Source organism: Lissotriton vulgaris, chromosome 10 (genome assembly GCF_964263255.1).
Source record: "Lissotriton vulgaris chromosome 10, aLisVul1.2, whole genome shotgun sequence".
Classification (NCBI taxonomy): domain Eukaryota; kingdom Metazoa; phylum Chordata; class Amphibia; order Caudata; family Salamandridae; genus Lissotriton; species Lissotriton vulgaris.
This window is the reverse complement of record NC_141698.1, coordinates 344,382,206-344,407,676: the sequence shown is the minus strand read 5'-3', so window position 1 is coordinate 344,407,676 and position 25,471 is coordinate 344,382,206. Positions and strand designations below refer to the sequence as shown.

The window sequence follows — 25,471 nt, the reverse complement described above, 5'->3', positions numbered from 1 at the left end:
TTGTTGGGGTATCTATTCTAAGGTAAGGAATCTGTCACTAACGTGTCTCTTTCAGATGCACAAGTTACTACTTGTATAATGATATATCTGTTAGAGACATTAGTTAGTGATAGATTCCTTACCTTAGAATATCCCCAGGCATCAGACTTGATCCGGAAAGTTTTTTCGTCAGCAGTACCCCTGCACGTTGGAAGGTGGCGTTGTACGGCTCTGTATCCGTCGCTGGCGTCGTTTGCTGTGAGATGACGTCACAGACACTACTTAGACGCCACCCATGCGTGCTGACGTCAGTTCTGTACACGACTTTCCGCGTTAGGAACGCAGAGCCATGCAAGAAACTGACCACTGGTGCCATGAAACTAGGGCCCTGAAAGGGATGACCTTAACCCTAGAAATCAGTTCGCAGAACAGAGCGGATGGGTGGGGCGGTAAGGAATCTATCACTAACTAATGTCTCTTACAGATATATCGTGCAGATATATTGTGCACACACATGCCCCAAGGGCATGTGTGTGTGTAACATGGGACTTTGAAAAATGCACTTTGGTGCTTTATTCAAAGAAATCGCAATTTACCATCACCTTTCATTTGAGGGTAAATTGCGATTCTTAATTGCGAAATCGCAATTCTTTTTACTTTATTGCATTGCATTTAAGGAATCGTAAATTGCGATTCTTTATATGCAGTCGCAATTTAAGAAATCACAATTTTGCGATTTCTTAAATTACGATTTTTGAATTTGGGATGATGCATCCCAAATGCAAACATACCGGTTGTAAAGGGTTAGATTCTGAGAATCTGCCTGTTTGTGACCGGTTTTTCCTTTGTTGCATGTGGGCCCAAATGACTGATTCCCTGGTAATTTCTAATTTCTAAAGTTATCCTCCAAGTCCAACTATTATTTATGTCACCACCTTCCTCTCGGTTATGAATGCTTTGGTATCAAGAACTCTGAAGAAGAATTACCAGGTGATATCAGGGACATCGGTATAAGTCCCCTAGTGGTGCCAAGCAACACTGAAAAACGTATAACTTTAAAGAGTTAGAGAAACATTTTTAGGGCATTATTTGAACCACTTTCGTGACTCTGGTGGAATACCTTCTGCAGTTTATGTACAGTGAATCTCTGCTGCTTTTCTATTTTGAAGAAATGAGCGCTGCCCCACTTATGGAGTCATTTACAGAATGTCAAATGTTTTGCTGTGATTTCACAATTTCGGTAATAGCATTACCACAACCAGTTTTTATGACCTTACCGCAAATTTAAAGATAAATGTAGTAGCATTGTTGCTGTCTCTTTTGCTGCAATTATTGGTGTAATATTAGCACCAGCTTTTTTATTGGGCTCTGATACCAATGTGGTACTTATAGGCACAGGATGCAGTACTGTTGTCTTTATGAAAACATAGTGTTAAATGCCCTGAAAACCGCTTTTCACACATTTCACTGGATTGTTTACTGCTTGCCACATAACGGAAACAACTCCCTAAAAGTAATGTCAGTGAATAAAAAAATACACAATATTTTAGAGTATAATTATTGTTTTTCATAATAATAATCTAAATAAGATAAACTTGCCTTTTTAGGCCTGGCTTGACAGCTCAGCGTCTGGATGGAATATTTGTACCAATTCTTTGAAATAATGAAAGCATTGCATCTAGGAGCTGGTCCACTTGGACCAATCAGGTTTTATGCCACATCGCGCCACCCACCCATATTCGCCGGGTCCATAACGCTATGGCACTGGCCCCTGAGCTGGGACGTCCTGCGGCTATACTCCTTGCTGTCATAGACAAGGCTTTCGATTCCCTGAGTTGGGAGTATTTATTTCAGCTGCTGGCGGCCTGTAATTTCGGACCGCGGTTTCGGCATACGTGCACCTGTTGTATACTAAGCCCATGGCTTCCGTCCGTGTCGCCGGGCAGTCTTCTTTACCCTTCCCCATTGGCCGTGGCACACATCAGGGATGCCCCTTGTCTCCGCTCTTATTTGCTTTGGCGGTGGAGCACCTGACGATATGGTTTTGCCGTGATCCGGTGCTCCGGAGTTTTGATTGGCTTAATTCACAACCGGATCGTATAGCATTATATGCTGACGATTTTCTATTTTTTATGACAGACTGTAGAAAGGAAGCAGCCCTTACCTCGACCGGGCGGCGTGCCCGCCCCGCATCCCTAGATCACGGACCTGGCCATGGCGCGTCCCTATCAACCCGGACTCCTCCACTCTCTCTCACCCTACAGGAACCGGCGACGGAGTGCGCAGGACCGGAAGCAGTTCCCCTTGACCCCGGAAGCTCACCCCTGGATTAAAGAAAAGACGGAAGCCAGGAAGAGAAGGCGTTCCGAGCAGCAGACCCGTGGCAGGAGGAAGCAAGCGAAGAACCCGAGACTGAGAGCGGAGGCAAGGAGAAGATTCGTGGCGAGGACGAGGAAGAAGACGTCTAGTCTGAAGACTGGTGGAGTCCTCAGGAGGTGGCTGGAGAGTGGCCGTAACTCACAGGAGAGTTACGGCGGGGCACGTGAGTACACAGTTACATCTTCTCCGTGTCCCTTCTGTCCATAGTTGTACATAGCGTGTAGGTTAGAGCACCGTAGTTTGCACCGCCTCACTGTATATAGTTACACCGTGTGCTGTAGAAAGACCCCTGTCCCCCTCCTCACCATATCACCCGCTTCCCTCCCCTTCTTCTGACTCTCTCCTTCACAGCCCTTCCCTCCGTCCTACCCTCACAGTCCGTTTTCCGGTCATACACATCCCCGGTGTCGGTGGCAGAGTTCAACCGTCCTAAGCTAAAGGACTAACAGCCCTGTACTTTCTCTCTTTCATACCTCCGAGGGACACCAGAGGACGGCACAGGACCGGAATACCCTCATCCAGCCGGGAACCCCTTCCGAAGACGTCCCTCCGGGAGGAGGACTTCAAACCAACCTACCGACCCTTACTCCTTGCAAATTGATACCCAGTGTGTACAAAACAATAAATACTGTGAACAATTGCCCACTACATCCGGCCTCCTCGCCTGATTTTCCGGTCCGCCCGAACCCCTTCCCCACAGTTGGTGTCAGAAGTGGGATTATCCGGAGGCATGGAGGAGGCTGTTAAGAAGTTGGCGGAAAGCCAGGAGGTCCTAGGAAGAATGATGGAACAGTTCCTGAAGACAGCTGAGGAAGATCGTGGACAGCTACACGACGTCCTAAAGGGTCAGGGCACAGCACAGGATCAAGCCATCGGACGTCTCACCGATGTCATGGGACAACAAAGACCTGTTACCTCGCTACCCTCCGTCGTATTGCAGAAGTACGTGCCAGGCGAAGACCCTGATTTCTTTTTCACAAACTTCGAACGGCTAGCACAAGCTGCCGCCTGGCCTGCAGATCGGTGGGGCCATTATCTGGGTCTGCTGTTAACCGGGGAACTACAAGCGGCCTATCAACAGGCGAACATCCAGGGGCAAACCCCTTATCAGGACATTGAAACATGCATCCTGGAGCGTCTGGGGATAGATGACGAAACATACAGGGTTCGCCTAAGACAGGTACGGGAAGGGCCCCAAGAGACACCCCGGGCTTTGTTGTTCCGTATTCAGGATCTAACAAATCAGTGGCTGAAGCCTGCAACTGCCTTGAAGGAGGATATCCTCTCGAAGATCTACCTAGAGCAGTTCTTAGCCTCTCTTCACCCGGCTACCCCAAAATGGGTACGACAGCACGCCCGCCTAACGCTAGAGAGTGCCGTCGAGATAGCCAGCGCCTACAGCAGAGCACAAGACCTCAACAGGAGTAAGGAGGACCACTCTTCCCGGGCACCACTTGGTAGTCACCTCCGGCCCCAAAGACCTTCCTTACCCAAGAAACCTGATCCTGTTCCGTTGCTTCATTATCCCGTGCCCCATAGACCGATCCATCCAGGACCTCAGTGCTACCATTGTGGTGGGTACGGACATATAGCCCGCACATGCCCGCAGAAGGAGGAACCCATGGACATTGGATTTGCACGGAACTATGTATGTCTTACCAATGACGCCGCTCCTCCCCCTTACAGGTGTCCGGTAAGAATAGACGGTCACCAAATGATGGCCCTTGCTGATTTTGGATGTCGTCAGAGTGTCTTACGGCCCCAGGAATTACCCACCCCTGTCGGCCCCGTGACTGGCACGGTGGCCATTAAATGTGTGCATGGCAATAAGAAGAGTTATCCAACAGTCAGAGTGCGAGTGTAAGATCCCGCCAATGAAGGAAGTTCGCTAACAGCCGGCCTAGTGCCCAATCTACCAGAAGTCATCCTGGGCAGTGACTATAGTGGGCTTCCCCGCCTTCTTCATAAAACCTCGGACTCCCTGGAAAAGTGGTGGGCCGAAGCCCCGTTCTCCTGCATCCCTTCCTCATTGGGGCCACCTCCTAAAGCCCCTAAAACCAAGAGCCAAAGGAGGAAAAAAAAAAAGGACTACACCATGGCCTATCCTGTTCAAGTGGACACCCATCCCTGGGAAACCGATAGAGAGTTCCGCGCAGCCCAGCAAGAGGACCCTATATTACAGGACGCCTGGGGGCGCGCCTTAGACAACGAGGACCCACTACAAGTAGGTCCTTATTTCTTCAAAAAGAATGGGCTCCTATACAGGAAGGGAGGGCCCCAGCAAAACTCCCAATTGATCATTCCCGGTCTTTTCCGGGACAAGGTATTGTTCCTGGCTCACAGTCACTTACTGGGTGGTCATTTTAGTGATGAAAAAACAGGACAAACAATCCTGGAGAAGTTCTACTGGCCTGGGGTGTACGGACAAATAAAACAATATTGCCGGGAGTGTCCGGTATGCCAGAAGAACAGTCGTTATCGACCTCCTAGAGTTCCTTTACACCCGCTCCCTCTTATCGACATACCCTTTAGTAGAGTAGGGATGGACCTTATAGGACCCTTGCTTCCCTCTAGAGGTGGTCATAGGTATGCTCTGGTCTTGGTGGACTATGCCACCCGCTTCCCTGAAGCAGTCCCACTACGCCAACCCACCACGCAGAACATCGCTAAAGCCCTTATTTCAATTTTTTCCCGGGTAGGGTTTCCCCAGGAGATCCTAACGGATCAGGGGACCCCTTTCGTTTCCTCCCTCTTGAGGCAAGTCTGTTCCAGTCTAGGAATTAAACAAATAAGAACCTCTGCCTACCACCCCCAAACAGACGGCCTAGTGGAGCGCTACAACGCCACCCTGAAAACCACCCTCAAGAAACTGTTGGGTCTAGAGAGTAAGAGATGGGAAGAGATGCTCCCCCTTGTGCTGTTTGCGATCCGGTGTAAAGTCCAAAGCAGCACCGGGTACTCCCCTTATGAGCTCCTGTATGGGCGGGCACCACGCACCCTGTTGGACATGGCTCGGGAGGCGTAGGAAGCAGAACCAGACCGAACTAGACCATTACCCGAATACGTGGACAACCTGAAGACCCACCTTGGACAGATACGGGAGATAGTTAGGCAGAATATGGTAATCGCACAAACCAACCAAAAACAGCAGTATGACAAAAGAACCAAACCCCGTTCCTTTGTCCCCGGGAACCTTGTACTCCTACTTATACCATCTTCCGATCACAAACTACTAGGGCAGTGGCAGGGCCCATTTTCCGTCTTACGACAAGTAACCCCTGTCACGTACGAGATCGAAATTGACGCTACTCGAGACCTAACCCAGATCTACCACGTGAACCTCCTGAAGAAATGGGAGGGACCCCATCCTGTCCTTTCATCGACCCAAACACAAAAACGACTCTCATTCGAGGTTTGCATTGACTCGGATTTGCCGGAAAAAACAAAGAGGACCTTCGACGGTCCTTAAGCAGCCTACAAGAGTGTTTCTCCCCTCTCCCAGGTCACGCCACCATCGTTGAACATGCCATACCCACGGAGCCAGGCAAAACAGTAAGGCAAAGGCCCTATCGGATCCTTGAAGCTCGCCGACTTGTCATTAAAGAAGAAACGGATATGATGTTAAGGATGGGCATCATAGAACCGTCCATCAGCAGCTGGAATTCGCCAATCGTCCTGGTTCCCAAACCCGATGGCTCAACCAGGTTCTGTATAGACTTCAGGGAGGTGAACAAGGTCTCGAGCTTCGATACCTATCCCCTACCCCGAGTAGACGAAATGGTCGAGCGCATCGGTAAGGCCAGATATATAAACACCCTTGACTTGTGCAAGGGTTATTGGCAAATCCCACTAAAAGAGGAAGATAAAAAGAAAACCGCATTTTCAACCCCTGAAGGCCTGTTCCAGTTTAAGGTTATGCCCTTCGGGCTCCACGGAGCCCCGGCTACATTTCAGAGGGCAATGAACCTGGTTCTACAGCCCCATTTTCATTACGCAGGCACCTACCTGGATGACATCGTCATCTACAGTGACAGCTGGGGACAGCACCTAGACCATGTGCATGCTGTCATATCATCACTGAAACAACATGGATTCACCATAAACCCCACTAAGACTACCCTTGCTGCCCAAAGCGTGAAATATCTGGGATACCTGTTGGGGGAAGGGGTTATCAGACCCCATGACAACAAGATAAAGGCCATCCAGGCCATAGCCTTTCCTCGCACCAAGAAAGAACTCCGTGCCTTCCTCGGTCTGTTGGGCTATTATAGGAGATTCATCCCCAATTTTTCCCAGACTGCAGGCCCGTTGACGGACCTGTTAAAAAAAGTCACCAGAACCGATGAGTCGCTACAACATCCCTCATCCCTGGTCCAAAAGGCGTTTCACCAGCTCAAACACTCCTTAATCTCCGAACCGGTACTCATGAGCCCTGACTTCACCCAGCCCTTCATCCTACAGACGGATGCCTCAGATCAGAGTTTGGGTGCAGTCCTTTCACAAAAGGACCCACAAGGGGCCAAGCGGCCCATCCTCTACCTCAGCCGAAAACTCTTCCCTCGCGAGATGAATTACGCAGTGGTTGAGAGAGGCCCAAGCGATCAAGTGGGCAGTAGAGAGCCTCCGGTACTATCTGGAAGGGAGGGAATTCATCTTGTACACCGACCATGCCCCCCTGGAATGGATGGCACGCAACAGGGGCCACAACGACAGAGTGCTCCGTTGGTTTCTGTCCCTGCAACCCTACCGATTCAAGACACTCTATCGGAAAGGGACAGAACAGGGTAACGCGGACTACCTCTCCCGTTATCCGCATCTCTCCACCCCTACAAGAAAGACTGCTAGGGAAAGGGGATGTAGAAAGGAAGCGGCCCTTACCTCGACCGGACGGCGTGCCCGCCCCGCATCCCTAGATCACGGACCCGGCCATGGCGCGTCCCTATCAACCCGGACTCCTCCCCTCTCTCTCCCCCTACAGGAACCAGCGACGGAGTGCGCAGGACCGGAAGCAGTTCCCCTTGACCCCGGAAGCTCATCCCTGGACGAAAGAAAAGACGGAAGCCAGGAAGAGAAGGCGTTCCGAGCAGCAGACCCGTGGCAGGAGGATTCAAGCGAAGAACCCAAGACTGAGAGCGGAGGCAAGGAGAAGATTCGTAGCGAGGACGAGGAAGAAGACGTCTGGTCTGAAGACTGGTGGAGTCCTCAGGAGGTGGTTGGAGAGCGGCCGTAACTCACAGGAGAGTTACGGCGGGGCACGTGAGTACACAGTTACATCTTCTCCGTGTCCCTTCTGTCCATAGTTGTACATAGCGTGTAGGTTAGAGCACCGTAGTTTGCACCGCCTCACTGTATATAGTTACACTGTGTGCTGTAGAAAGACCCCTGTCCCCCTCCTCACCATATCACCCGCGTCCCTCCCCTTCTTCTGACTCTCTCCTTCACAGCCCTTCCCTCCGTCCTACCCTCACAGTCCGTTTTCCGGTCATACACATCCCCGGTGTCGGTGGCAGAGTTCAACCGTCCTAAGCTAAAGGACTAACAGCCCTGTACTTTCTCTCTTTCATACCTCCGAGGGACACCAGAGGACGGCACAGGACCGGAATACCCTCATCCAGCCGGGAACCCCTTCCGAAGACGTCCCTCCGGGAGGAAGACTTCAAACCAACCTACCGACCCTTACTCCTTGCAAATTGATACCCAGTGTGTACAAAACAATAAATACTGTGAACAATTGCCCACTACATCCGGCCTCCTCGCCTGATTTTCCGGTCCGCCCGAACCCCTTCCCCACACTGACCCATGGATATCGGGCCAGCGTACTTTGCTGATACTTCGTATCTTTGGCCAGACCACAGGCCTTCATACGAACCCTTCTAAATCGGTATTATTCTCAGTCTGTGGGCAGCAGGGTAGGGCAATTGGGCATCTCAGCTTAGACATGCTACGGACGGCTTCCAATATCTGGGGGTATATGTTTCTCCCTGCCACAAGACTTCCTGGTCAAGAAATATTTCTCCCCTCCTTGTCTGGCTACACGAAGCGACCTCCCTATGGTCTTCTCTGCCTCTCTCGCTGTATGGGCGGTCGTCTATTTTTAAGATGGTTTCTCTCCCCAGGGTACTCTATCTACTCCAAAAGTTTCTGTATTACATTCCTCGGTCCTGGTTCGCGCAAATCAATACTATACTTAATACCTCCCTCTGGGGTGGTGGTGAGGTAAGGGTGGCACTGCAGACATGTATACAATCCACTTATTGTGGTGGTATAGCTGCCGCCGACATATATCATATTATGCAGCCTCTCATCTCCTGGTAATAAATGACTGGGGGTAGAACTCCCCTACCGTCCCGGCATATACCCTAGAACACGCAGCGGTGGCGGGGACCCCTCTCTTACAGTTGCTTTACGGTACACAGAAGCTGGATTCTCTGCCTCACACTAGTCACACAACGATTCGATTGTGGAGGTACATGGTACAGCGGATGGGCTGGTGGGGGCGCCTGACCCAGACTACGCCATTGTAGCAGGGCAACTATCTGCCTCAGGTGACATCTTTGAGGGGGTTCCACCAGTGGGAACTCATCGGCATCTCCACTTTAGGTGATGTCATGCGAGGCACAACACTTACATCTTTCCAGCAGTTACAGGAAGATTTTCGACTTAAAAAACAACATTTTATAAATATCGCCAACTTCGCCCTGCGATAAGGCATATCAACACAGATTTGAGCGCTCACAAAATACGACAGGTTTACAAAACACTGACTACGCATGCCAGCATGTCCCTTCACAAGACTCGTAGGGCATAGCAGGATGACATCCCGGAACTGACCGACGACTATTGGGCTGAGGCCATAGCTAGCCCCAGGGGCGTTGCGGTGTCCTCTAGATTCCGGCTTATACAGTTTAAATTTGTCCATAGGATGTATTACACGCGCCTTCGTTGGAAGTTGGGAGTTATTACCTCCCCACAGTGTCAACGCTTTGACTGGGAAGAGGGGTAATTTTTCCATACGGTGTGGGGCTGCTCTGCTATACAGCGCTTTTGGCGTAGGGTTCAGACCTGTCTTAAGGAAGTACTGTTGTGGGACCTCCCGCTGGACCCCTAGAAGAGAGTACCCCCTCACTGCATGCTATCAGCTAGTGATGTTTTATTCCGCCTTCATGGAAGTGCTTCCATTAGAATGCCCAAGGGTAGAATGCCCAAGGGAGTATTCTAAATCTAAAAAATAAACTCAGCTACCCTGTTTGTCATAGTCAGTTCCTTTTCTTCTATATACGTACTACAAAGCAAGCAGTATTTTTTGCTACATTTTCCCGGCACTGACAGAGCCAGTAGGACAGGTTTTATATGTGATAAACAGTATTTGTGCATATACTCTGCATGCAAACAGCATTTGTGAGTGCCTCTGCTTACATTTGTTGGTACATTAAAGCCAGACCGAACAGCTTTGCTAGTTCTCATTTGATGGACAATGTCCCACAGTAGAGAATACTACAAGTCAGCCAACAGTCCTCGGCAAGGAGGAATAATTACACATTCGATCAGGGACAAAGCTGATACAACAATTATTTTTTGAAAAATATGTTTATTGCGGAAGACATAGAAGACATACTCAAGCAGATCTACTCATAGGCACTGATAGGTGAAATAATCATCATACAGAAGAATACACAGCCATTTGGCCCACATCCCAGAGGCCGGGCGGCGTAAAAGTGAGAAGTGCCACAATGATAAATATAATCGGTCGCTTAAAGTACACATGTATCACCAGCATCCGCCGTCTTTCTTTTATTCCCCCTCCCACGTCTTCCAGTAATCCCGTCTCCCATCCGTCTTTATAAGTAAATTTTCCAATAGAAACACAGTCTAACATGTAGCAACAGAACAAATCCCCCCAATACGTGGCATCGTTAACAGAGTACCTGCAAGAGTCAGGTTACCTCCTCCATGGCCCGATAGGGTGCAGACATCACAGTTCTAAACAATCCTCTAGGAATCAAGACAAATCACATAGTTATACAATACGGAACATTAGTGTGCTCCCAGCCGGGCACTACCCTGAAACCGGTCCCTCCCCCCGGCTCCCGCCACATCCTCCTCGGACCCAGACTCCTCAGGGGTGAACAATTCAGCACTGGTGGCATCCGAGTCAGCATCAGGCAACCCCTCAGCACACATCATCCTCCAAGCTAGTAAGTCCTCCTGAAGCCTCTCATCGTGGCGCATGCGCTGCATGTGGGTTTCCTCAGCCAAGGACCACTCTCTAACATCTCGAAGCCATAGGGATAACTCGGGGGCCCTCTGCCCCATCCAAGTTATAGCCACCTGCCGCCTAGCCAACACCAGTAGCAACTGTAGCAACTTGTAAGACAAGTTCCTCTTTTTGGGCTTGGGCACCAGGGCCAATAGACAATGAAGCGGATCCAGGGCAATCCGGAGGCCTGTAACACGGCCAATGTGCTCCACCACCTCCCTCCAGAAGCCACCAACCCGTGGGCACTCCCAAGCCAAATGGAAGAATCCAGCCCCCTCCGCCCCACACCTAGGGCAGTCGTTCCGCCTATCAGCAGAGATACGGTGCAGGGATACCGGGGTCATGAAGGTGCGATGCACAAAGTTAAAGTGGATCAATTTGAACCGTGCATTGCACGTTTAAAAAGCCCAATACGTTTGTGCTGTCCCGGCTCGAGAGCCATCCCCAGGTCCGCCTCCCAGGCCGCCCAGGACGGCGCGATCAGCGGGGCTGAATCCCGTTTCATGGCTGAGTACAATAAGGTGATCAGCCGCCTTCCCCTGCCGCAGGAAAGGAGGATGTTGAGGGTATGGGTCAACGGAGGCGCCTCCGGGTACTGAGGCCAGGTCGCCCTCGCCATCTCCTGGAGTCCCCTGTAGTGCAGGTACTGTCCCCTGCGTAGGTCAAAGGCTTCCGTGGCTCTCTCATAAGACACGAAGGAGTCATCCGGATAAAGATCTGCCAGAGTCTCACACCCGCCGTCCCACCATTCCCGGAAGGACACATTCTCCTCCATCTGCAGCACTGGAGCCAAAATCCACATCGGCAGCTCCCTATGAAAGGGGGCCCGCCGCAAGATCTTCTCGACGTACCGCTGCCAGACCCCCGCCGCATGACGCACGACATAGGGTAGGGTCTCATCCGCCCCCGGCCCTGCATCAAAGCCACCTGCAAGGCCGTCACATCCGCTCTGCCCGCCAGGAGCTGCAGCTCCCAGTTGTCAGTGCCCGCGAACCACCTCGCGGCTGGCAGGAGCTGTGCTGCGTAATAGTAGAGGTCAAACCTCGGTGCCTCCAGGCCTCCCTCCTCCCCGCTCCGGACCACAGTATGCTGGGCGACCCTACTACGCCCGCCTGCCCGGAGCAAAGACGTAAGCAGTGAATTAAGCATACGAAATATACGCGGGGGAGTGGGCATAGCGTATTTTGCAGGACGTATAATATTCTAGGCAACATCACCATTTTGGCAACCGCTAAGCGCCCCATGAGGGAAAGAGGGAGCGTATTCCAGAAGGACACAGACTGGTGCAGAGAGCGGAGCACCCGTTCAGCGTTGTGGACCAGCAGTTGTTCGTCAGACGAAGCCACCTGAATGCCCAGATATCGGAAGGCGTCCAACTCCCATCTCACTGACATTACAGCCCGCTAGAGGAAAAATCAGGGACTTCCCAGGGTTGATGCGCAGCCCTGAGGCCGCACCAAAGAGGTCCAGCAGCCGCAGTAAAGCGGGGAGCGAGTCGCTTGGGGAGGTCAAATAGAACAGGGCGTCGTCTGCATAGAGAGCGATCACGTTTACGGTATCGCCCACCTTAATGCCCCACTGCCCCATCTCAGCAAGAACGGAGACCGCCAAGGGCTCCATCGCCAGGGCGAATAGGAGCGGCAACAGGGGCACCCCTGACGAGTGCCCCTCCCCAAAGACCACTCTTCGGAGCGGGCCGACCCAAGCCGAAGCCTAGCCCGGGGTGCCCCGTATAGTACCCGGATCCAATTGCAGAACACTGGCCCCAGCCCTGCCATCTGGAGCACCTCCAACAGATACCCCCAGCTGACAGTGTCAAAGGCCTTAGCCAGGTCAATCGACACCAGGATTTGGGGATCCTCACTACCACGCACCTCGTGGAGGATATGGTTCAGACGCCGCAGGTTCATTGCAGTTTTACGACCAGGGATGAACCCACACTGGTCCTGATGGACCAAGTGTGCCATATGCGGGGCCAGGCGTGTGTCCAATAGTCTGGTAAGGATCTTTACGTCCATATTGATCAGAGTGATCGGCCGGAACTCCGCTGGGTCACCGTCTCCCCCTGGTTTCAAAAGCATACAGACCTCCCCCTGATTCATGGTGGGCGGAAGAACGCCACACCCCAGGGCCTCATTATAGACCTGCAAGAGGAGGGGGCCCAGGACATCTCCAAACGCATGGTAGAATTCAGGCGGGAAGCCGTCTCCACCCGGCGCCTTAGCCCGCGGAAGGGCGGCCAACGCCACCCTGACCTCCCGGAGTGTTAAAGTTGCATCCAGTTCCTCCTCCGGCTCCGCCGAAAGGACCTGGAGAGCCAGACCCTGAAGGTAAGGCCGATAGGTGGCCTCCGTGATCGAGGGGTCGGCAGTATACACCATCTGCAGGTGAGTAAGGGGAGGACCTCGAGAATATCAGACTACGAGTACACCATGTCCCTGGCGGGCGCCCGTAAGTCAACTATTCGCTCCGGTGCAAATTCGCGACGCAGAATCCAGGCCAGCAGTCGACCAGACTTGTCCCCCTCGCGATGGAGACGCTGCCTATATTGGCCCAAAGTATACCTGTCCAGACGGGTAAGGATGTCATGAATGGACACTTGAGCCTCCCTTTTCGCCTCCAGGTCCGAGGCAACGGGATCCGGGAGAGACTGACAGCGCCAAAGTCTATCCTCTGCGTCCGTAACTCACAGAGCAAGTGCTTCCGGACCCCATAGGTGAGGCCCATACAGGCACCCCGCACCACCGCTTTCAGGGCCTCCCATTTGGTTGAGTAGGACAAATCACCGTCTTCCCAGTTCAAATCTACATAATTAGTCAGGGCAGTTGCCACATAGTCTTTCCCCACCTGGTCCTGCAGAAGGTCCATTGGCATCCGCCAAGTGCGGGACGTGTAGCCTGGTCAGCCCATTGCACTATGCACGTCACTGGAGCATGATCCGACAGAAAACGGGCCTGGTGGGTAATCGTCAAGGATAGAGACGTAGCAACATTAGCCGCAAGGATGCGGTCCAGCCTACTATGGGTGTCGTGCGTCGGGGTATAGCAAGAATTTAGCCTCTGAGTGGGGTGGCCCGTACGCCACACATCTACGGCTCCCAGATTATGCATCACTTCCCTGAGTCGCGCCGTCATGCGCGGCTTCGTGCCAGAGCGAGGAGGGTGCCGATCCAAATCCGAATCCAACATGCAATTAAAATCCCCAAACCAGAGGAAGGGGGCGTCTAGGTCCGAGACAATGAGTTCCTGAAGATGGGAAAAAAAGCCAGGGTCATCGCCATTTGGAGCATAGGAATTCAAGAGCAGGAAGTCCCTACCATCTAATTTGACCCGCAGCAGCAGGTACCTGCCTTCGATGTCCGCCTCGACATACTGAACGGCACAGGAAATCCCAGGCATCACCCAGATAAGGACCTCCCTGGCATAGGTGGAGAAGGAGGAATGGAAACCATTTCTTGGACAACTTCTGAGCACCCTCCTCGTTCAAGTGGGTGTCCTGGAGGCACGCAACGGAAACCCCATTTCGCCGGAGGAAGTAAAGGACCCTGTGTCTCTTGGTGCAAGTGCCCAAACCGCGCACGTTCCATGTTAAGAATTTAAAACCCATAGTCGGAGAGAACGCCCATCCGGGCCATTTGATACACACAGTGTGATCCGCCACTCTCGGGCCTGAACACTATCCAGATCGATAAGTCCAACCCACATGACCAACCACCCAGGAACCTGAATCACAGTACTTTTGATGCCAGCAACAACTCCCCGTCCCAACCCAACCCACCCCCCGAAAACCCCTGACCCCACAAACCCCCCAGAACATCTCCCCCCACTCCCACCCACGAGCAAGATGACAGCAACAACTAAACATGCTGCCCTGCCCACCCCCTGCCGGTGCCAGTACATACACAGCCACCCCATTCGTCCCACACAACACTCACCCACAAAACAACCCAACTAACACCACCCCCCCCCCCCCTTTCAGCTCCCCGCGGGACCCAAGCTCACAGGACAGTCACTAGGTTTAGCTAAGTGTAGCAGCCCTGGTTCGGGCTCCTCTCCATCCAAACACATATACTCCCCACCACACAGTCCCTCTGCCATAGGATGCAAGTCCTCCGCTCCACCCCGCCATCCCAGGGCAAATAGCATGGGCCACAGGCATCCCCAACGATCCAAGGATCCAACATAAGACCCTCCAAAGTGGAGTGCAACATAACATAAGCCAGACAGTACCTCAAGACGGAGCCGTCCCCGTCAATGGCTCTGAAAGTCCAGTCTCCGGGATCACCGGGGCCGTAGAGTCCGTACCCGGCACAGTGTCCTGCAAGGTGTCCGGAGCCAACACTTCTCCAGGGGCGGACGTGCTCGGGGACTCCAGTCTCCGCCACTAAGGGTACCAGAAGCAGAGCACCATCTTCTCCCACCGTGACTCTAGGCCCTTTGGAGCACTCCGATCCAGACCGGCGCCTCCGTCTTCCACGACGTCGTCTCCGAGGACGGGTCCCCCACGTCTCACGGGTCCCCCCACGTTCCCCTGGGGGCAGGTCGTCACCCCTTATCTCCAGCCACTCCCACACCTCCGCTGGGGATTCAAAGAAGTGCGCCCGGCCCTGTGAGATCACCTTGAGCTTGGCCGGATACAATAGCATATATTGGAGCTTCATCTCCTGAAGCTTTTGCTTGGCCCCCAAGTAGGACTTCCTCTGCTCCTGTACTTACTGGGTGTAATCAGGGTAGATGGATATGCAACTGTTTTCAATGGTGAGAGTCGCCGCCTCTCTTGCCGCCCTCAATATGCAGTCCCGGTCCTTATAGTGCAGGATATTAGCGATCAGTGCCCTCGGGGGCTCGCCCGGGCGCGGAGTCAGGACCAGGGCCCGATGAGCCCGCTCAATGACGAAGACACTCGACAGGCCCTGCGGGCACAGCTGGGTCCGAATCCAGGTCTCCAGGAAGCGCTCGGCATTACCCACCTCCAATCTCTCCGGCACACCCAGGACCCTAATGTTGCTTCGACGCGCTCTACCCTCCGCGTCCTCAGCTCTCCGCTCCAATGCATGCGTCGTGGCCGTAAGGTGTGTGACCGTCTTCAGGAGGGAGGTCACCTCGCCCTGTAGTTGGGTAATATTGCCCTCAGCATCCGAGACCTTATCCGCCACTTTTGGGAGCTCCGTACGCAGAAGATTGACGTCAATTGATACAGTCTCTATCTGTCTCTCCAGCACGGTATGGGAGCCCTGGATAGCTTTCAATAGCTCCACCCGGGAAGGCTCCGCAGTCCCATCTGCACCCTCCTCCTGACCTGTCTGTCGCGTAATCGGTTGCGATGGCAGACGTTGGGTAGTGTACTGCGTGATGGTGTTGGGCTGGGTGGACCGCGACATCCTATCCTTGCGCATTGCCAGCAGTCAAAGGTCTCATCAACTCCTCCAGTCGATCCCCAAGGACCTCTCTCAGCCACTGCCGCCCAGATGTGCATCCCCGGTCAGCTCCTCAGATCATAGATGGCGTACGCCAATGCAGAAGACGCCCAGGAGGGGCCAGTAGCTCCACCGTCTTGTCCCAATCGAGGCCCCACAACTGCAACCAGGGGCGCAAGGTCCGCACCTACCCACCAAGGTCGCAGCTTCCGCAAAGGCAATCTGGAGCGACAGCCCGACTCCACCAGGGGTGTCCGAGAAAGGAGTGGAGCCACACAGGATGATGGGCGACCAAAGCAAACAGCACCCACAGTCTCCGTCAGTCAGGTGGGGGCCCGGAGCAAGCAAGCCAGCACAGGAAGCGGGCCCTTCGCGTTGGACGGGGAGCCCGATACCCAATCACTCACCCCTATGGCCACAATCACGGCCTCACGGCTTCCCAAGCCCCTCATTGTACAGGATGTCCTCAGGTTTTGTAGATGTTGCCAGTTATGCGTTCCACGCCCAGTATCTCTGGCGAGTCGTTGTCACGGCCTCCCAGGCCTCCAGGTCGCTATCAATGCGCCAGCTGGGGTGGGACGCCGCGGTACTCCAGCACAGGGCAGCGGGCCTCGCAATCCCCAGGCCCCCGCATTGTGGCTAACGGCCGCAGGAGCAAGATGGTGGCTTAGCGGGAGAGGGGAGCAGATCCAACCATGTAAGCCCCGCAGCGCCGCTCGCACCTCGGCCGCCTCAGGCTCCGGGCTAGCCCCCCAGGGCCCCAAAGGCAAAAGGAGGTCTCCTCTTGGGAGCGCTCACCCGACCGGGAGGCTCCCGCACCGTCACTGAAGCAGCGCCTGGGGGAAGGGCGGCCGCCGCGTCCCTCCACTCCGCATCCAGGACGGGGCCGGGCAACAGAGGCAGTCCGCAGGTCCCTCCAGCCACTCACCAACGCCTCCGAGGCGGAGCCCCAGATGGCAGCGGGCTCTGCCGGCCCGGAGTCAGCACCTGGAGCTCCCGGGAGCGCCGCCAGGCCCGTCCGCCCCCGCGACACCACTCCAGTATAGGCCGCAGACCCCGGCCTCACGTGACAGAGGTCCGGCTCTCAGCGCTCCAGCACCGCCTCTGGGGAATCCCACGAATGCCTGCCGGCGGTCGTTAGGGAAGGGGGCCCCAATGTGAGAGGAGCGTCCGGCCCCCGATTCCAGCAAAGAGCAGCCCAGGTAGGATAAATACACATATTATTATGTCCTCAGGACGGGAGCTGGTGGAGCTCACGTCCTGTCGGCCATGCTGCTTGGCCACACCCCCATACAACTACATTTTTGAAAGGTATGTCTTTGCAGGAGATTTTGCATATCAACCATTTGGTCTTATTTCTATTCTTTTGTAAACTATTATTGACTGAAGTCAGATTCCACAGCATAAGCATTTTTTGAAAGGTCAGTGGTTTAGAATATTTTTATGCAGCTTCTATTCTTGGTTATCTAAGCCCTTCAAACTTCTATCTACTTTGGCCGTGTGGGGAGCGGGGTCGGGAGAATGAGAGTCGCCACGAGTTGGAGTCTATCTTTAACCGTTTTTATTCGGTTTGACAATATCCGGGTAGTCTCAAAAGGGGGTTCAAGAACACAATGTCCAGTAGGGTACACAACACAAGCTTGGAATCTCTCCGTTGGGAAACTTCCGGGGTCTTCGGTTCCTGTCTTGACTCAACCAGAGATGGCCGCTGGTCCGGAGATACGCTCGGGAAAGGGAAAAGAAAAGCAGCCACGTTAGGGGCTGGGGTCGATATGTACAACAGGTGAGAGGAGGGTAGGGTAGTGAGGGATCACCAGGGTGCTACCACCATCTATAGCAGTATATGAGTGTAGGCGGACGGCAAGGTACGGCGATAGAGACCACCCTCAGGCTACCCCGTCCCACCCCGTGATTTAAACAATCCCTGAAAATGCCCTCGTACCTTGTGGAGCCACACTTCTCCCCTGGAAGTGTGGCGGGCGGCTCGTGGTAACGTTGGCCTCCTGGCTTGTCGAGTCTCTGCTCCAGGGGTCCCAGAAGCGGTTCCACGATAGTTCCTCCTTCTTCCTCCGTGGCGTCCTTCTTGTGTTTGGCGTCTTCCTCATGCTTCGGCTGGCGTCCCAGCGGTTCCGCGCCGACAATCCAAGACGGGGCTTCCTTAAACGCCCCCAGCTCGTCCGATTGGACAGTGGCAGATGACGTCCGGTCACCTGATTGGTCGACTGCTGGAGATGCCGGAGAACACGCCCCCAGCGTCACAGAAGGTGGATACAGAGTCAGCTGTACTGGAGGCAGAGTCGGGGAAACCCAGGAAACGTCCAAAGGATCCTGCGGACAGGGTGGAAAGGAAGAAACGTTAGCAGGTACACCCCGTCCGTCCGAGTCAGGGAGCTCATCCAGGTCAGGGAGCTCGGCTTCGTGACAGGCCGGTATCGAGGAATCTTAAGACTCTCCAGAGTGAATAGTTCCATTAGAAGCAAGGGTTAGCTACCCACAGTAAAGTTGGCTCTGGTGGATAATGTGTTCCCCTTTGCAGATTCATTATTGCCCACCCACTTCTCTTCAGAAATCTCAAATGTTTCTGGAAGTAGTTTTTGGGAACTAAGAAGGCCGGAGTGGTGGTCCCATTTATGTACCAGGGTATCATTGCGCCTAGTCAGTGTTGTACAGTATCAGTACAATACTGTGGCACATAACTGCCATCTCCTCTCCCCCAACCACCACCTTCTCATTACGTCAACCATACATCAAGCTTCCTGTGTCCTATTTCATTGTTGTGATGACACTGCAGAGAAAATCCAGTATCTATCAGAACCAACCTTACTTAAGAGACATAACTTATTTTTTTAAACATAGGGAATAAATATCGACTAATGCTCTTAATGCAGCTCTGTGGGTTGTGAAGCCATCCTCAGAACTGTAGGTCTTAGTTGTGACTCACTGCTAATCAAGGCAACCTTTTATCCTTTTAAAGTCAATTGCATTGTGTTCAATAATAATAATAATACATATTAAGCAAATAACCCGCATCAATGTATGTTGTCAGACTTGAAACTGGACTATAAAGAGGTTTGTGGCCCACATCCTGCTTAATGATTGAAGAACAATAAAATGATAAACCTAGACTGAATTCACGCACGGTCCGTAAAATGCACGATGGGTGTCACCAATCTGGAAAAATATTTGCCTTACAGAAAAATACCATCAACATCCGAAATATCTGTTTATTAGCACATGTGGACCACGGAAAAACCACTTTGACTGACTGTCTCATAGCTAGCAATGGGATAATCTCTGCACGACTAGCTGGAAGGTTGAGGTACCTGGACAGCAGAGAAGATGAACAAATCCGAGGAATCACTATGAAATCCAGTGCCATTTCACTGCAGTTTACTAAAGGAGAAAAAGAGTTCCTCATTAATCTCATTGACTCCCCTGGGCACGTGGATTTCTCTTCAGAAGTATCAACTGCTGTTCGTCTTTGCGATGGGTCTATAATAATAGTGGGTGCTGTTGAAGGAGTCTGTCCTCAGACACAAGCAGTCCGGCGACAAGCATGACTAGAAAACATCCGTCCAGTGTTGGTGATAAATAAAATTGATTGTTTGATGGTGGAACTCAAGCTTACTTCTCAAGAAGCTTATTGCCACCTGCAGAAGATCTTAGAAAAGGACAATGCAATCACTGGAACTCTTTTTACATCTAAAGTCTTAGAAGAGAGAGCTGAGCGAGATACTGAAACACAAGTTATAAAAGATACTGATGGAGAACACATCTACGACTGGAGAGCAGGCTTGGAAGAGACTGACGATTACCTCCTTTACTTCTCACCGGAGCTAGGAAATGTGGTGTTTTCCAGCGCAATTGATGGATGGGGCTTTAGCATTGACCAGTTTGCAGAGCTTTATAGCCAAAAGATTGGCATCAAGGCTTCAGTGCTTTTGAAGACACTGTGGGGAGATTACTATCTAAATACAAAAGCTAAGAGGATCATGAAAGGTGCTCAGTCGAAGGGAAAGAAACCTCTCTTTGTGCAGCTTGTGCTGGACATCATTTGGAGTTTATACGATGCAGTGATGACTAGGGAGAATGAGAAAATTTTAAAAATGGTGAGTTTACTGGGATTAAAAATCGGTGCCCGGGAGTCTCGCCACTCCGATCCCAAAGTCCATCTGCGCGCGATCTGCAGTCAGTGGTTACCCGTTTCCCGGGCGGTGCTGTCAATGGTCTGTAACAAACTCCCGAGTCTACTGGATATTGCTGCAGAGCGAGTGTTAAGACTGATGTGAGTTGGAGCAAGAAGGTTTGATTCCCTTCCACCTGAGACACAAGAACTTAAAAAGGCTATTTTGAATTGCAAGAGTGAAGATACAGCTCCTGTTATCATCTTTGTTTCCAAAATGTTTGCTGTTGATGCCAAGGCTTTGCCTAAAAACAAGCAAAGGCCTTTACCCAGGAAGCAATTGCTCAAAGACGGGAGCATGCCAGACAGAGGCATGCAGTAAAGATGGCATTTCGTCAGGGACAACAGCAGCAACCGACAACACAGACTGATGCGGAAGCCACTTCAGGTGGTAGTAACCAGAAAGGTGATGAGCAGCCCTACACGTCTCAGATGGAGAGCTTGACCCTAAAATCTGAGAAGCAGGGACCTAACAACAAAGAGACTTTCATTGCATTTGCTAGAGTATTCAGCGGTGTTGTGCGAAGAGGGCAGACAATCTTTGTTCTGGGACCAAAATATGATCCTACTATCACCCTGCCAAAGTTGCCTTCCGTGTATCCAACTGCAGATAATCTTCCACCTATGCCTCATATGGCTTGCTGCACACTTGAGAATCTCTGTCTGCTGATGGGCCGAGAACTGGAGGACCTTGAAGAAGTGCCATCTGGCAATGTGTTGGGTCTTGCAGTCTTGGAAGGTTATGTCTTGAAATCAGCAACACTGTCAACCTCGCTAGCTTGTCCACCTTTTATACCACTTAACTTTGAAGCGACGCCCATTGTGAGGGTTGCTGTTGAACCAAAGCATGCAAATATTTAGAAGAAAATGGCAAAAACACTGTCTCCAAGAGAATCTGGAAAATTAATTGCAGAAAATAGCAAAGATGTCTTCATTGATCACAATGGAGTGAAGTCATTTGCAGAAACACTGTTGGATAAAGTCTGCAAGAATCAGTTTCCTGTTGCCGGCTGGAAAGCCCTTCATGAGCTGAACCAACGAGCAACTAACGAAGATGCCGTCAACTGGGTGTTTTTGACAGACACGCTCAACTTTTCCCTCTGGGCTGAAAATAATGACCATAAGTGTTTGGTAACCTACAAGGGGAAAACTAACTTACAGTGGCTTCTGGGCATTCTGTGCTGCTGTCAACAGAGCACTTGATGAAGGTTTGTGGGACATTCTCCTAACTGCAGTTTCTCAAAATCAGTTCAGCCCATAACCTGTACGTTTTCATGTTGAAATTGTTTCAAACATTAGAATTGCTCGAAAATCAATCACACTTCAATGTGCCGGCTAATTCTGTGTTGAATAGACTTGTAGGTAGATGGATCATAGAGGAAGCTGAACCGAGAGAACATTTCCAAAAAGGTTGGAGACTCTGAAAGGGTTGTGGGTTTCACCAGTCAGTCACCTACCATGCTTGTCTTCCGCATAGTACATAGTCATCAGGTGTATGTTAATATAACAATAGAATAATAACCTTATGGTCTTTAATATTGCCACTACACAATAGAGGTATCTTAATAAGAAAGGAAAGACATTATGAGAAGATGAAGACAGTGCAGAACTATACAGCTGAAATGATCACGACTGAAGAGCAGTTTCCTCGCAAGTTCAAAAATGTTTCATGAAAACTACACCAGATAGTTTTCAAAAAATGTCTAGAACTTTCCATCTAGTAACCACTCATTTACCCTTAGCTGCTAAAGCAGTTAAATCCAGTCGCCCACATTTAATTATTTTTTAGAATCCCAGGATTTTGAAATGTCCTTTTTTGCACGAACTTTGTAAATCTGTGATACAGAGGTGTATAAAATAGAGCTAAATCAGGAGTAGAATTGATACTAGCCTGATGCAGTTCTTGGAATAGTCAGATCATTAATCAAAGTGATTTTTAGCAACTTTACATTCCCAAAGTCTAAAGTGTCAGAGCATTACCAGACAGTAAATTTATCATTATAAAACTAGTTCAGATATTTTGAAAGGAGACCAACTGATTTTAAATATGACATGCTGAATTGTGTTCTGCAAGTTCAAATTGAGATGCATACATTTTACCATTCAGAATCACATGTATGTCAGGGTCCTAAACACAACTTTCCTGAATTCTTGAAATACCCAGAAAAGTTTTGTTGGTTTAAATCAATGTTTATAGCACTGATACAGAGGCATGAGTAGAGCTTAAGCTTTTGAATATATAGGGATGTTCTGGAACTCTAAGATACAGCATTTTATTCAAACTATAAAATAACAGTTTTGTTTTTCCTATTTTTTTCAATAGTTTAAGTTTCAATGTAAACATAGATTTTAAAACATTTTTACATTTTTTAGATCATATAATTTTGACCATATTGATCCCAGTTTCACCTCAGAATTTTCACTGTTGCTTTTTGTTATGGTTCATGGTTTTGGAATTACCTACACAGATGTATTTGTTTATGAAAGATCATTAATACCTTTCCTTGACTAATGGTCTTTCCAGATTTAGTTGCTTGAAGTGTAATTTAATATTTTTTCCATCCATGATACCTGAATGGATTTCTGCACCTCTATTTTGAACTTTCCCTTTATATATTGAGATTAAATTCAGAAATGAGGCGCAAAAAATAAATATTTGATAGTTCGATAAAAAAAAAATGATAAACCTAAAAAAAATCCATAGGACCCAATATGTGTTGTGCTGCCCACACTCAGTCCCAATGGCATGCACTTCCTTCCTAACACTTTTTCTTACATGCCCAAAATATTTTTCCTGCCTCACCCTTCCTATACACCTCACACGTCCTTACTGACTAGCAGTCCTTCCCCACTCCACTTTTTCCCCCTCTGCCTGCTTTCTCTACACAGTCCTTTCGAATTCACCCTGATTCTTTCTGCTCACTCCTGTCCCTCTACATCATCCGTTAGTCCCACACTTTTGTGATGACAGCCCAAAATCTATGCCAGCTGATGGGACTGAATTTTTGGCACACTTTTTATTATTTTGGCTTTCACATCCTGCTCTTTCCTGACAAAGCTTGCTGTAAAGATCGAAAAGCCACAGACCACTGAGGATATGATTTACAAAGGTACACTTACACTTTTGTCTAAGTTTACATTTGTGTTGTAATTGACAATCTCTGATTTAAAAGTAACTTTTCAACTGCGGAACTGTCAGGGTGGAGAACTCTGCACATAAATAGAAAGGCTTGCCATATTTCTTTTGTGCGGAGTACTCCGTGCGACTGTGGAGCCTCCCCAATCATAAACTCACGATTAAATAGGAGTTTGTGAATTCCAAAACAAACGTAAACTTACATAAAAGTGTAAGATTAACTTTGTAACTCAAGCCCTTAGGCCTGATTATGACTTTGGCAGAGCGGCGATGGCGCAATGCCGCCTCAGCTGCGACAAAGTCGCGCAAGCATCGCTGACCGTATTGCGAGTTAAAAATGTGTAACTTTTAATACGGCGGGCGGTCCTTTCCTATTCCCATGGTGAAGCCTGGAAAACAGGCACTGCAATGGTAACAGCAAAAATGTTCCAGCACGGCATGGACATGGACAACCATGCTGTCCTGGAACTTTGTTGTGCCCCCCTGAATGTATCCCCATGGCGAGGGGCTCATGGGAGCCCTGTAGGGCCCCCTCTGCTCCTACACCGCCAGCCTTTTCATGTCGGAGTCTGCCATGAAAAGGCTGGCAGTCCAGGAACTCGTAATATGCTTAGCGGGACTGCACCAGTCCCCACTTAGCATATTGCATTGTGGCGTTCCTGCACCACCGCCAGGGAAGAGACTGTTCCCTGGTGCAACTGATGGTCCACCGCGCAACGACTTTAGAAGTCATAATACAGTGGATGGTGGACCGCCACTGCTGCGCCACCGTGAGTCTGGCGGTCAGAAGACCGCCCATCTTGTAATCAGGCCCTTAGTTTTTAGTTTCGGTTTTGGGCTGACAATGGCTAGCCAGATCTGAACATTAAATTTCTGACTTCTCATTCAGTGTGTAGAGTCAGCCATGTCAATTGTTATAATTGTTGTTGGATCTCATCTCTATTCTTGAGTGTAAAATCTGGTTACAACACAACATTATTGTCCTTATTCTCTTTTACAGAGTTTGATATCTGGTACAACGAGTCTTTCCTCATCCCAGAAAATGTGCAGGATGTTTTGAAGGAAGAAGACACCATTAGACCTGGACTGTTGCCAATAGACAAAATTGTATCTCTGGTAAGGAGGCACTTACAATGATGGAACCACAGGCAACTGTTTGTAGTACACGTGGAGCACTGGTTCTCAAACTAAAATCTACATATGTTTGCTTCCAAACAAATATGCTGATGGAATACTGTTTCTAGGTTTTTTATCTAGGTTTTTTGATTTTCATTGTTTCTATTTTTTTCTAATGTTTTCCCAAAATGTGAATTCAATAATATATATCTTCCTAAGTTTGTTTTTTCTGTGTTTAAACAATACACAGAAATTAGTACGTTTCCAAGCACAAGTTAAAATAAGTTCTTTCTTTTAGAATGCATGTGGTGATACTTACACAGAAACAGGGGGTTCATTTCTAACTCCCCTGTTATGTAAAGGACTTTACATGGCACAAGACACAGTGGACAAGAAGTGGAAGGAAGCAGCTTGCAATTGCATGGGACAATCTAAAGAATACTGACATAAAAGCATAGCAGGGCTTTCGGGAGTTTGGCTGCAAAAGTCTGCACCTTTCCAAATTGATTGCAACATAAGAGCTCAAAAAACAAAAATGTGTGTGGAGGGTCAAGGGGAATATTTACCGACCTGTCTGTTCATACCCCTAATATCAAGATACATAGCACATAACAGGAGCAGACCAGGTCTAAAGATAGGCGTGTGTCTATGTAGGTGGCCGCGTAACAGTTAGGTACATGTGTAAACAAATACTGTTGAATCGCAACGGCCAGAACAAGTCCCATCCGCCCACCCTTTTGGTGGAATTTCGTCATGTGGGAATTGTTGAACAGTCTGACCCTGACCATTTAGTGCCAGGAATGATTGTCCAAACTCTAGCCTCGTTGTTCCTCAAACAATAAAGTTAGTGACGTGCAGTGCTGTAGTGATGGTGATGGATAAAATTAACTACAAAGACTCAAAAAACGTACAGATAGAAGTCTATGTGTCAAAGGTTAAAAATACGCCGAGTAGTCTAACGCTAGCACTACTCAGTGGGTGGCGCTTCGCAGGGTGGTCGACATG

General features: G+C 50.2%; 1 protein-coding gene and 1 pseudogene across 1 annotated transcript in view; both read left to right on the top strand.

Moving 5' to 3' along the window:
- KIF9 (kinesin family member 9) overlaps positions 1-25,471 on the top strand; it is an 818,529-nt gene that overhangs the window by 594,284 nt on the left and 198,774 nt on the right. The window contains exon 19 of the mRNA XM_086941121.1: positions 24,351-24,466. Within this exon, the coding sequence (XP_086797247.1) occupies positions 24,351-24,466 (116 nt within the window). The remainder of the gene's footprint in view (positions 1-24,350; positions 24,467-25,471) is intronic.
- LOC147685212 (elongation factor-like GTPase 1 pseudogene) lies at positions 19,188-21,075 on the top strand (annotated as a pseudogene).